At 36.9% G+C, this 12,075-nt stretch overlaps 1 protein-coding gene across 1 annotated transcript in view; it reads right to left on the bottom strand.

Annotated features, from left to right (window-relative positions):
* EML6 (EMAP like 6) overlaps window positions 1–12,075 on the bottom strand; it is a 486,366-nt gene that overhangs the window by 178,352 nt on the left and 295,939 nt on the right. The window contains exons 11-13 of the mRNA XM_007937992.2: window positions 9,284–9,451; window positions 8,205–8,311; window positions 1,052–1,170 (exon numbers count right to left, since the gene is read on the bottom strand). Of these exons, the coding sequence (XP_007936183.1) occupies window positions 1,052–1,170; window positions 8,205–8,311; window positions 9,284–9,451 (394 nt within the window). The remainder of the gene's footprint in view (window positions 1–1,051; window positions 1,171–8,204; window positions 8,312–9,283; window positions 9,452–12,075) is intronic.

Below are 12,075 nucleotides of genomic sequence, written 5' to 3'. Positions count from 1 at the left end.
TTCTATTGCTACATTTTTTAAAAAATGAAAAGAAATAAATGAAAGTTATTTTAATAACAATGAAATTCAATATATCTAAACTATCATTTCAACATATAATCCTTATAAAACATTTTTAATGAGATATTTCACATTAATTTTTTCATACTAAGTCCTAGAAATTTGGCATCTATTTTACACTTATTGCACATTTGAGTTCAAACTAACATGTTTCAAGTGCTCACTCACCATGTTTGGCTGGGGGTTGCCATATTGAACAGCCAAGTTAGAGTCTTATGGTCAGTAGACATAAATTTAAATTGAACTTAAAGACATTTCTTTTCTTGCAGAAACTATGACAGAGTGATCAATAAAAGAATATCAAACATGAAAATATTACATTAGGGTAAAATTTTGTGTGAGAAATAGAATGAAATTATAAGTTCAAAGAGAAATATGAATGAAGCAAAATATCCTACGGTTATAGAAGTGCTTGTTCATGTGTTTTTTAAATGGATGATAAAAAAAAAAAAAGAAATATCTTTGCCATTTAGGTTCCATTGAGTCCATTTAAATGACTGAAGGACTTCTAATACACCATATAATTATATTCTTCACAAAAATTTAAACTTACAATAAAAAATTTTAAGTGTCAATTTAAAATGTACAAGGGTGTATATAATTTTGCAGAATCCAAAATTATTTTGGGGAACATGTAAACGAAGATATTTGAAGAAAACAATATCCTAGGGTGGAGTTAGCAAAATAAAATAGATGTGGGGGTGGGAGGATAGAGGAAGAAAAGATGATGGTGAGAAAGAAATGGAATAGCAATGAGCACCTATATAACATGTGTGTCATGGAACTGGCACTAGGCCACCAGAGCTCCTATGAAAAGTCTGGAGATATTCATGTTATTATGGCTACGGAACATCAAATGAGAAAATTGACAGAGAATCATGGTTAACATATTATCCACAGTTAAGTGCGCACTGGAGAGAAGAGCCAGCCTGAAGTGTGACAGGACCAAGAAGAGAGGAAGATGACTCAGGGACTTGGACAGGCCACCCACCCGTGTATGAACTGGAGCTTCAAGCTGTCCTCAGGGGCCTTTTCCCGTTTGAGGAAGGGCACTGCATGGTTTTTCTCTTTACTTTGCTGCTTTAGCTGAGGTAGATCTTCTTTGTAAACCTTAAAATGTAACAAAAGCATTCAATTGAAATTCCTTTCTTTTGGTTTCAAAAACATCAATATCTTGGCATTCTCAGAAAATCTTAATTGGTTTAGTACAATGTTTTTGAGAACATAAGGCATGGGATCAAATTTTACTTTCTTCCAATGATCAAAGGTAACATGAAATATCTTTTAAATCAGTAGGATTTAAAACAATTTTCTTCTTATTTTTGTTTGTTAGGTAATTTATATCCAGAAAATATGATACTAAGTTACTGGTAAATAAATAAATTATCAATAAAAATATAAATAAAATATTTTGCTATAATTTCTTGTGAGGCAATACATTTCTTGATGTTTCTGATGTTTGCCAAAATGTCGACCTCATGAATTAACACAATTTTTTCTAGAATTGCTCTTTGAGATTATTTTGCTTTCACGGCCTCATGTGTTTTGATGGATCAAACTCTGAGCTATAGATCAAAGCTCACTCTCTTGGTCTAACCTATAACCTAAAATATGACAATGTGATGCTAAGAGAATATTTTCTACAATTTAATTTAAATATACATAAAATCAATTTGTTGTTGACCATATTTTTATGCTCTACTATTAGGAAAGCTCAATGTTACACATTGATAATAGAATACAATTTGTAATAATTTCTCATCTTCAAACAGGAATGTTTTAACTTGCTCTCAAACTATCTTGTTGTTGTTGTTATGTGCTGTCAAGTCAGCCTCGACTCATAGCAACCCCTCCTTGGGTTTCTGAGGCAGTATCACTATGGAAGTAGATTGCCCCATCTTCCTTCCCAGGAGTGGCTGGTGGGTTTGAACTGCCAGCCTTCTGGTTAGCAGTCAAGCGCCTTAGGCACTATGCTACCAGGGCTCCCTCAAACTATCTTACTAAAAAAAAAAAAAAAAAAAAAATCACGAAACTTTATTACACTAAAGACCATTTAGGATTTGACCAAATCTTAAAAGAAAAAAAAATGCAAATATTTTATTATGCTTTGTCCACTACAAGGAGCCCTAGTAGTGAGTGGGTAAGCACTCACTGAGAGTGCTAATTGAAAGGTTGGCAGTTTGAATCCACCAGTTGCTCCATAGGAGAAAGATGTTGTAGTGTGCATCCATAAAGATTGTTAGTTATTATTGTTAGGTGCTGTCGAGTCAGCTCTGACTGGTAGTGACTCTATGTACAACAGAACAAAATATTGCCTGGTCCTGCACTATTCACAACTGTTGCTATGCTTGAGTCTTTGTAGCCTCTGTGTCGACCTATCTTGTTGAGTCTTTCCTTTGTTGCTGACCCTCTCCTTTATCAAGCATGATATCCTTCTCCAGGGAATGGTCCCTCCTGATAATATGACCAAAATAGAAGAGATAAAGCCTGGCCATTCTCACTTCTAAGGAACACTCTGGCTGTACTTCAAAGACATACTTGTTTATTCTTCTGGCAATCCGTGGTATATTCGATATTCTTCACCAACACCACAATTCAAATCCATCAATTGTTCTGTTGTCTTCCTTATTATTTTTGTAGCTTTAAATGCACATGAGGCTATTTGCAAAAAGAATATGGGAGCGGCATCCTCTGACCTCTTCCAACCTCATGAGGGGGAAACACAGTCACCATCAACAGCCCACGATTTATTCCTATGAGGCCAGACATGTCATCAACCTCCAGCATTTTTACCAATTCTGAGATCAACCATCCCTCCCACAGCTCTCACTACTTCTCTGTTGGGTTCAGTAATTCATTGCAATGGCCACACAGAACTCACAGACAATACTCACAATTATAGTGTGTATTAGGGAAGTAACAGTCTACAATTCATGTTCAGGAATGCTCTCAGGATACAAATCTTTGATCAGAACGGTCTCTCCTCTGCTATGCCCTTAGGCATACCTCTTTGGCCCTTGGCCTCTTGGCCTGGCCTCTGCCCTGTTCCATGAAGTGTCACAAAGCTCTTTTAGCTCTGCCAAGAAGTGCACAAAGGTGCACCCCACTCCACCAGCAAGGCTCCTGTTCAAAGGCACTCAGCTTTTTTGCTCTGTGGGCCAGAAAGCCTGCCACTCCGTCTCATGTCTTTTAGTTCTATAGCTGGTGATCTCTGCTGGTCATCTCTGCCATCTCGCTGCCAAGGAGGTCTAGCACAGGGATCTCAGGTCCAAGGACATGCTGCACTCCACCTCTGGCTCTTCTCTCTTGATGGCAGTGAGATCCCCCTTCTGCCTCTAGGAGGGCTCATCTTAAGCCTAGTGTGATGGCAAAACTGACCAAAACTGACATTAGGGTTCCATACACCTTATTCACATGGCCCCACCCCCACAAAGGTGACATGTACTTTATTTACATTATTAGCAAGCTATCTAATCCCCTTGGTGGGCCACAAGCACTTCATATTTGCATAGTTCCACCCAGTAATCTGGTGGGAATTACAAGGAACATGGCTAGGAGAGCCATACCAAGTAATTCACTGCACCATTGAAAAGGCAATGGCTTGTGTCAGGTGCACTTCAGTCTTCAAAGTGACATCTTTGAAGTGATATGTTGTTGTTGTTATGTGCTGTCAAGTCAAACCCGACTCATAGCAACCCCTCCTTGGGTTTCTGAGGCAGTATCACTATAGAAGTAGGATTGCCCAACCTTCCTTCCGAGGAGTGGCTGGTGGGTTTGAACCGCCAGCCGTTTGGTTAGCAGGCAAGTGTCTTAGCCACTATGCTATCAGAGCTCCCTAAGTGATATCTTTTCCCTTTAATACTTCAAAGAGGTATTTTGAAGCACATATGCCCAATGAAGTACGTCATTTGATTTCTTGACTGCTGCTTCCATGGGCATTGATTGTGGATCCAAGAAAAAGGAAAACCTTGACAACTTCAATCTTTTCTCCATTTATCATGATGTTGCTTGTTCGTTCTGTTGTGAGGATTTTTGTTTCCTTTATGCTGAGGTGTAATCCATACTGAAGGCTGGAGTCTTTGATCTTCATCAGTAAGTGCTTCAATTCTTCTTCACTTTCAGTAAGCGAGGTTGTGTCATCTGCATATTGCAGGTTGATAATGAGTCTTCACCAGTCCTAATGCCATGTTCTTCTCAGTTTCTCAGATTATATTTGCTCACCATACAGATTGAATGGTGAGCAAATTGAATGGGAGTTCTGGTGGTACAATGCCTAAGGCATCTGACTGCTAACCAGAAGGTTGGCAGTTCAAACCAGCCACTCCTCAGAAGGAAGGTTGGGCAATCTACTTCCATAGAGAAAGTGCCTCAGAAACCCAAGGAGGGGTCACTATGAGTCGGGATTGACTTGATGGCAGTCAGTTTGGTTTGGTTTGTACACAGATTGAACAAGTATGGTGAGAGGATATAACCTTGATGCACACATTTCCTGATTTTAAACCATTCAGTATCCCCTTGTTCTGTTTGAATGACTGCCTCTTGGTCTATGTACAGGCTCCTCATAAGCACAATTAAGTGTTCTAGAATCCCCATTCTTTGAGATGTTATTCATAATTTGTTATGACCCACATAGTCAAATGCCTTTGCCTAGTCAATAAAACAGAGATAAACATCTGGTATTCTTTGCTTTCAGCTCTGGTAGTGTAGTGTCTAAGGCATTTGACTGCTAACCAGAAGGCTGGCAGTTCAAACCCACCAGCCACTCCTTGAAAGGAAGGTTGGGCAATCTACTTCCGTAGTGATACCACCTCAGAAACCCAAGGAGGGGTCGCTATGAGTTGGATCTGACTCGACGGCATGGGTTTGGTTCATCTGTCATCAGCAATGACATTCCTCATTCCAAGTCATCTACTGAATCTGGCTTGAATTTTTGTCAGTCCCCTGTTGATGTATCACTGTAACCATTTTTAAAATTATTTTCAGTAAAATATTATTTCTGTGTGATATAAATGATATTGTTTGATAATTTCCATATTCCATTGGATTACCTTTCTTTGGAATGGACACAAATATAGATCTTTTTCAGTCAGTTGACCAAGTTTTTCAAATTTCCTGGCATAAACAAGTGAATGCTTCCAGTGTTGCATTGGTTTGTTGAAACATATCAATTGGTATTCCATTAATTTCTGGAGCCTATCTCTGGTAGTATAGTGCCTAAGGCAACGGACTGCTAACCAGAAGGCTGGCAGTTCAAACCCACCAGCCACTCCTCAGAAGGAAGGTTGGGCAATCTACTTCCGTAGAGATACCACCTGGGTGGGAAAACCCAAGGAGGGGTTGCTATGAGTCGAGTCTGACTCGACGGCACACAACAAGTTTTTTTTTTTTTTTTTTTTTTGCCAATTCCTTCAGTGCAGCTTGGACTTCTTCCTTCAGTGCTACCAGGTCATGATAATATGCTGCCTCATGAAATGGTTGAATGCTGACCAATTCTTTTTGGTACAATGACTGTGTATTCCTTCATCTTCTGGTGATGTTTCACCTGCATTGTTCAATATTTTACCCACAGAATCCTTCAGTATTGCACTTTGAAGTTTGAAATTTTTCTTCAGTTCTTTCAACTTGAAAAATGTTGAGTGTGTTCTTTCCTTTTGATTTTCTAACTCCACTTCTTAGCACAGTTCATTATAATAATTTACTACGACTTCTTGAGCTGTCCTTCGAAATCTTCTGTTCAGATCTTCTACTTCATCATTTCTTCCATTTGCTTTAGCTATTCTCTGTTCAAGAGCAAGTTTTATAGTCTCTTCTGATATCCACTTTGGTCATTTCTTTCTTCCTTGTCTTTTTAAAATGCTCTGTTGCTTTCCTCATGTATGATCTTGATGTTATCCCACAATTCATCTGGTTTTTGGCCATTAGTGTTTAATGTGTCAATTCTATTCTTCAGATGGTCTCTAAATTCAGATATATTTGGTTCTTCTATTTTGGCTCTCATGGACTTGTTTTAATTTTCTTCAGCTTCAACTTAAATTTGCACCTAAGCAATTGATGGTCAGTTTCACACTCAGCCCCTGGTCTTCTTCTGACTGATGATATTGATCTTCACCATCACCTCTTTCCACAGCTATAGTTGATTTGATTTCTATATATTCCATCTGGCTATGCCCATGTGTATTAGTTGCAAAAAAAGCTATCTGCAATGAATAAGTCATTGGTCTTGCAAAATTCCATCATGCCATCTCCAGTGTCATTTTTATTATCAAGGCCATGTTTTCCAACTACTGATGTTTCTTCTTTGTTTCCAACTTTCACATTCCAAACACCAGTAATTATCCATCCATTTTGATTGCATGTTTGGTCAATTTCAGATTACAGAAGCTGGTAAATAAAATAGCCTTGGAAATCTTATGGGCAGTTCTATTCTGTCCTATAAGGTCACTATGAGTTGGAATTGACTCCACAGCAGGGGGTTTGTTTTGGGTTATCTATTATAGATGCAATGAACTAAGCTTTTGATAATTCCCTGAGTTCAAGATGATTCTGTCAGCTCATAAATTATTTACTTTCCAAGAACTGAATTCTAGCCTTGACATTTCTATGGCTTAATTAAATAAATCTCACAACCTCTACAGGCCTTAGTTTTCTATCTGTAGAATAGGGTAATGATTCCTGCTCAAGAATAATTAGGAATATTGTGAACGTAAATAAAATATGTGAAAGCTTTAGAAATTAAGGCATTGGGGAGAATATGTAAGTCCTAGGCATAGACTTCAATAGTCATGCCTTTTCACTCTTTCAGTAACATTATTTTATTAAACAAAAATTTTCCAATTACAGAAAATTGCTTTTTTAATCTCCTGAATTTTATGTTCATTTTACTTATATACTTCATTTTCCCTTGATATCAAGTTCTAAAATAATAAGGTTAGTATAAACAGGATATTTCCAAATAATTTCCTTTCAAGTCATTATGCTTTGTGATTGTATTACATAATATATTGTGATCAGCACACAGTCAAGCTGATTTAGCCATGAAGTTGACCCAAACCAATTTTGGGACTGTCATGGTAGTAATCCAATTTTCCAAATACTGAATCAATGTGTGGTGATTATGGGCTGGAAAAAAATGTAATCACTGGAAAGCAGTAAATGTAGTGGTTATAAATAAAACTGAAACCAGATAGTGCATAGTGCATGAGCCTTGGACAGAAGCTTAGATCTGCATTCTGATTCTAATACTACAGGTTATGTTGGTGTGGGCAAGTTACTTAATTCCTCAGTGTTATTGTGGGGTTGATTTCAGCATGTTTAAAGCACAAGACTGGCCCATAGAGACACTCAATATATGGCAGCCACCACAGGCCTACATTGAAAGTCTGCAAGAGCAACACTGATAGTTGAAATATCTGAAAAATGAAATCTTATTAACTCAATGTCCATGGTACAGATTCTCCTTCACATACCTTTGTTAAATGACAAGAGAGAAAATAGTACTCCTATGGTTATCACAATGACATAGCGGTATATGTTCAGATATCCATGGAAGATTGTTCTTTTCTCATACTAATTGCTTATTGCTAAAATAAAATGTCTTTTTTAAAAAAAATATATGGGGTCCAATTTGGATGTAATTAACCAACCATACTACAGATGATTTCTGACTGGAGAAATAAAGGGCATTGTGTTTGGCCTTTTACTTAAATGGAGAACAGTCCTCAGGTTTTAAGAAAGAAACCAAGATTACAGTTCACCATGCCTCAAGGTTACCTATCCTTTAAAGAAAGTATATGCTTTAATCATCTACTAAGAAAAATGAAAAAATCCTGTACCTTACTTGCAAGTCTTTCTTCAAGGAAAACAAAACAAAACAAAAAATTCAAAAGTTGCAGGTGCTACGGAGGCAGAAAACTCCCAGATGGCATGGTTCAGCTTTGAAACCTTTCCACTTTTTAAATTTCTAATGATAGGATCAGATACATACCTATTTTTTTAACCTACATTTAAAGGTAAAAACCAGGTAATTTTCCTTTTTTTTTTGTCTTTTGCCCAAACACCAGCCATTTTCAGTACAATGCCCAAATCCAATGAGATACTGAGATTGCTAAATTCTGAGGCATTTGAATCGCTCCCCAGTTACTGACCTGGCGATCATAATTGATTTGAGTTTCTTGCTCAATGTCAGAGTCCAGCTCCGGCACATCTGATAAATCTGAATCAGATTCTTCACTATAGGAATCAGTGCCACCTTCTGCAGAAACACAGCCCACAGGAAACAAGCAAAACTTCTGAGACTCTAACTAGTTAAAAATATTATTTAAAATATTTTATTTCCTCTATCCTACCAATGTAAATAAAAAATAATGACACCATAGTTTTCATTTAATGTTGATTCTTAAAACATCTTTATCAAAATGTCATTTTGTGCGTGTGTGTGAAGTTCAGCCCACCCCTGACCCCTTCTCAGGAGCATTAAAGGACAGCTTTTTCCTAGCAGACTGAACTCAGGTATGCACTTTTATTAGATACTAGATCCCTGGGTTTTAACTCTTGCTTTGAAAAATGTAAAAAAGGTAGGTTTTACCTAACGGAAGACTGGAGCAAAAAGAAATCCAACTATTTACTTCAGAAAAGATCCTTTTTTAACATGCCCACCAAGTCTTGGTAATTTCCAATGTTAAAACTTCTGCAGAATTTCTTCCAACAAAAGCATTTACTCATGTAGTTTTTCATTTTATTACCTGATCATTCCTACTGACATCACAGTGGATGCACATACAAAGATTCCAGGTGCACTGAACTGGAATGCATCAGCCCCAGTTGTGGACCATTCTTAGAACCCCATTCCAAAGGTTACCCTGTCACCCTACAGTCTGACCAAGAGATCCACTGCCCCTTATAATTATCCTAAAGAGGTTAAAATGTATGCTTTTGGGTTATCTTCAAAGGTGTCCTTCATGTAAACCTTACACCTTCAACTTGCATTTGGTATGAACAAAATCTTTTGAAGAAAATTATCTAACTGACCCACATTAGTCTCAAAAAATTTTCCTCTTTATTTTTAAAAATTCCTTCCCCCTCCATCCCATCACCCATGCTGTGTATCTTACAGGATGAATTTTCAAACTGCTTTAACTCTTTACTTCCAGAATAGATGTTAGAGCACTGTTTGAAATGTTTATGGAAAAATAAACAGACGTTGAAAAATTATTATTGGTTTTACCCTGGGGTGCAGTTTCCAGCATGCCGTTGGTGACACCTTCTGGAATAAATCTCCACTGGAAAACCGAGTGGTCAGCCCCTCCCGTGCTTAATACCCACTGAAAGTCATGGGACCAGCGGACATTCGTGACATGTGCAGAATGGCCCACATACTTCCTAAATTTGGCTCCTGAAAAAAAATTTGAGGAGAAAATTAGTTATGAAAAACAATAGAATCCACTGTATGTCATTCCTATTCATGCTGAGGAATAAAACTCTAAATATATTAGAAAATAATAAAAACTTTAAATATATTTAAATTAGCTAAATATTAGAAAATGATTTTAAGTCTTACATATCATAGTAAATACATCAAATCCTCCAAAAGTTATCTCAATTATTCCAGTATAGATTAAGCTAAGAATAAGTCTTAATTTTTTTAAGGCTTACAGTCAAAAGCAGACTATTTTTGTGTGTCTGTATGGGTAAATTCTTTCTAAAACGTATTCAGAGATGCAGCTCATTATTAAACTAAGTTATCCATATTTTATATTATTGCTAGCTCTTCATATAAACAGTATTCCCACTTACTTTCTTCCTTTTTATTTTGCCTTCGCTCAAGTTAATATGTGTCTACCCTCTAGTTAGTGGTTTACCCTCCCTTCCCCATCACCCCGGTAACCATCAAAGACAAATTGTTTTTTTGTGAATACCTTTTCTTGACTTTTTTACAATAGTGGTTTCATATAATATTTCACTCAGCATAATGGCCTCTTAGTTTATCATGGTATGAGATATTTTACAGATTCATCATTGCTCTTTAATATTGCATAGTAGTCCATTGTGTGTAGGTACCATAATTTGTTGATTCATTTCTCCACTGGTGGGCATGTAAGTTGTTTCCATCTTTTTGCAATTATGAATACTGCTATGATGAACATGAGTGTGCATATAGCTGTTTGTGTCATGGCTCTTATTTCTCTAGGACATATACCTAGTAGTGGGATTGCTGGATCACATGGTATTTCTATTTCCAGCTTTTTAAGGAAGCACTATACCATTTTCCATGGTATGGTGGAAACGGTTGTGCCATTTTTCAATCTCATCATCAGTGTATAAGGATTCCAGTCTCTCCACACCCTCAGCAGCATTTGTTTTCTGCTTTTTTGAACTTTGCTGCCACTCCTCGGAAGGAAGGTTGAGCAATCTACTTCCATAGTGATAGTGCCTCGGAAACCAGAGGAAGGGTCGCTATGAATCAGATCTGACTCCATGACAGTGAGTTTGGTTTTTAGTTTTTATTAATGCTTAGATGAGATGGTATATCACTGTTTTTATTTGCATCTCTCTAATGGCTAATGATCAAGAACATTTCTTCATATGTTTACTGGCCATCTAAATCTCTTCTTAGGTGGAGTGTCTTTTCATGTCTTCTGCCCATTTTTTAATGAATTGTTTGTCTTTTTGTTGTTGAAGTGTTGAAGTTTTCTATAAATTTTAGAGATTATTCCCTTGTCTGATATGTTGTTCCCAAAAATGTTTTCCCAGGCTTTAAGATCTATTTTTAGTCTTTCAGTGAAGCCTTTTGATGTGCAAGGAGGAACACTAGTAGTGCAGTGTTTAAGGTATTCAGCTGCTAACCAAAAGGTCAATGGTTCAAACCCATCAGCCGCTCTGTGGGAGAAAGATGAGACAATCTGCTTCCGTAAAGATTTACTGCTTTGGAAACCCCATGGAACACTTTCACTCTGCCCTAAAGGTTTGCTATGAGTCAGAATCAACTTGATAGCTTGTTTTTTTGCTTTTGATGCACAGAAATGTTTAATTTTCAGGAGGTTCTAGTCATCTAGTTTGTCTTCTGTATTTATGCATTTTTGGTTGTTTGCTAGTTTATTTATACCATGTATAAGACCCCTGAGTTTGTCCCTACTTTTTTATTTGATGATCTTTACAGTTTTAGGTTTTACATTTAGGTTTTTGATCCATCTTGAGTTAGTTTCTGTATATTGTGAGAGATATGGATCCTATGTCATTTTTCTGCAAATGGATATCTAGTCTTGCCAGAACCATCTGTTAAAGATACTATCTCTTCTCAATTTAAGCGTGTTGGCTCTTTGTCAAAGATCAGCTGCCCATAGGTGGATGGATTTACTTCAGGATTCTAAGTTATGTTCTTTTGGTGTATATGTCTGTCATCGTATCAGTACCAGGCTGTTTAAACTACCATAGCTGTATAGTAGGTTTTGAGATGAGGGAGCATGAAACCTCCAACTTTGTTCTTATTCATTAGTAGTGCTTTGTTTATCTGGGGTCTCTTTCCTTTTCTTATATGATTGGTGAATAGCTTTTCCATGTCTCTAAAAAATAATAACGATGGCACTTAACAACAACAACAACAAAAATAATAACAAATCTGGCTTGGCATTGCATTATGGCTGAAGATCACTTCAGATAGTATTGTCATTTTCTCAGTATTAACTCTTCCTATCTATGAGCATTAAAGACATTTCAAGATCTATTGTGAAGTACAAGTCTGTCAGTGATAGGATAATATCCATATACCTACAAGGAAGACCAGTTAATAATATTATTCAAGTTTACACACCAACCACCAAAGCAAAAGGTAAATAAATTGAAGATTTTTACCAATTTCTGCAGTATGAAATTGACCAAACATGCAATCAATACATATTGATAACTACTGGTGATTGGAATGTGAAAGGTGGAAACAAGGAAGAAGCATTGGTAGTTGGAAAATATGGCTTGTGATAGAAATGATGCTGTAGATTTGCATGATAGATTTTTGCAAGACCA

Source organism: Orycteropus afer, unplaced genomic scaffold (genome assembly GCF_000298275.1).
Source record: "Orycteropus afer afer isolate SDZICR_OR568_19922 unplaced genomic scaffold, OryAfe1.0 scaffold00046, whole genome shotgun sequence".
In the NCBI taxonomy this organism is placed as follows: domain Eukaryota; kingdom Metazoa; phylum Chordata; class Mammalia; order Tubulidentata; family Orycteropodidae; genus Orycteropus; species Orycteropus afer.
The sequence above is the reverse complement of the archived record's forward strand: the minus strand, read 5'-3'. Positions and strand labels throughout refer to the sequence as shown.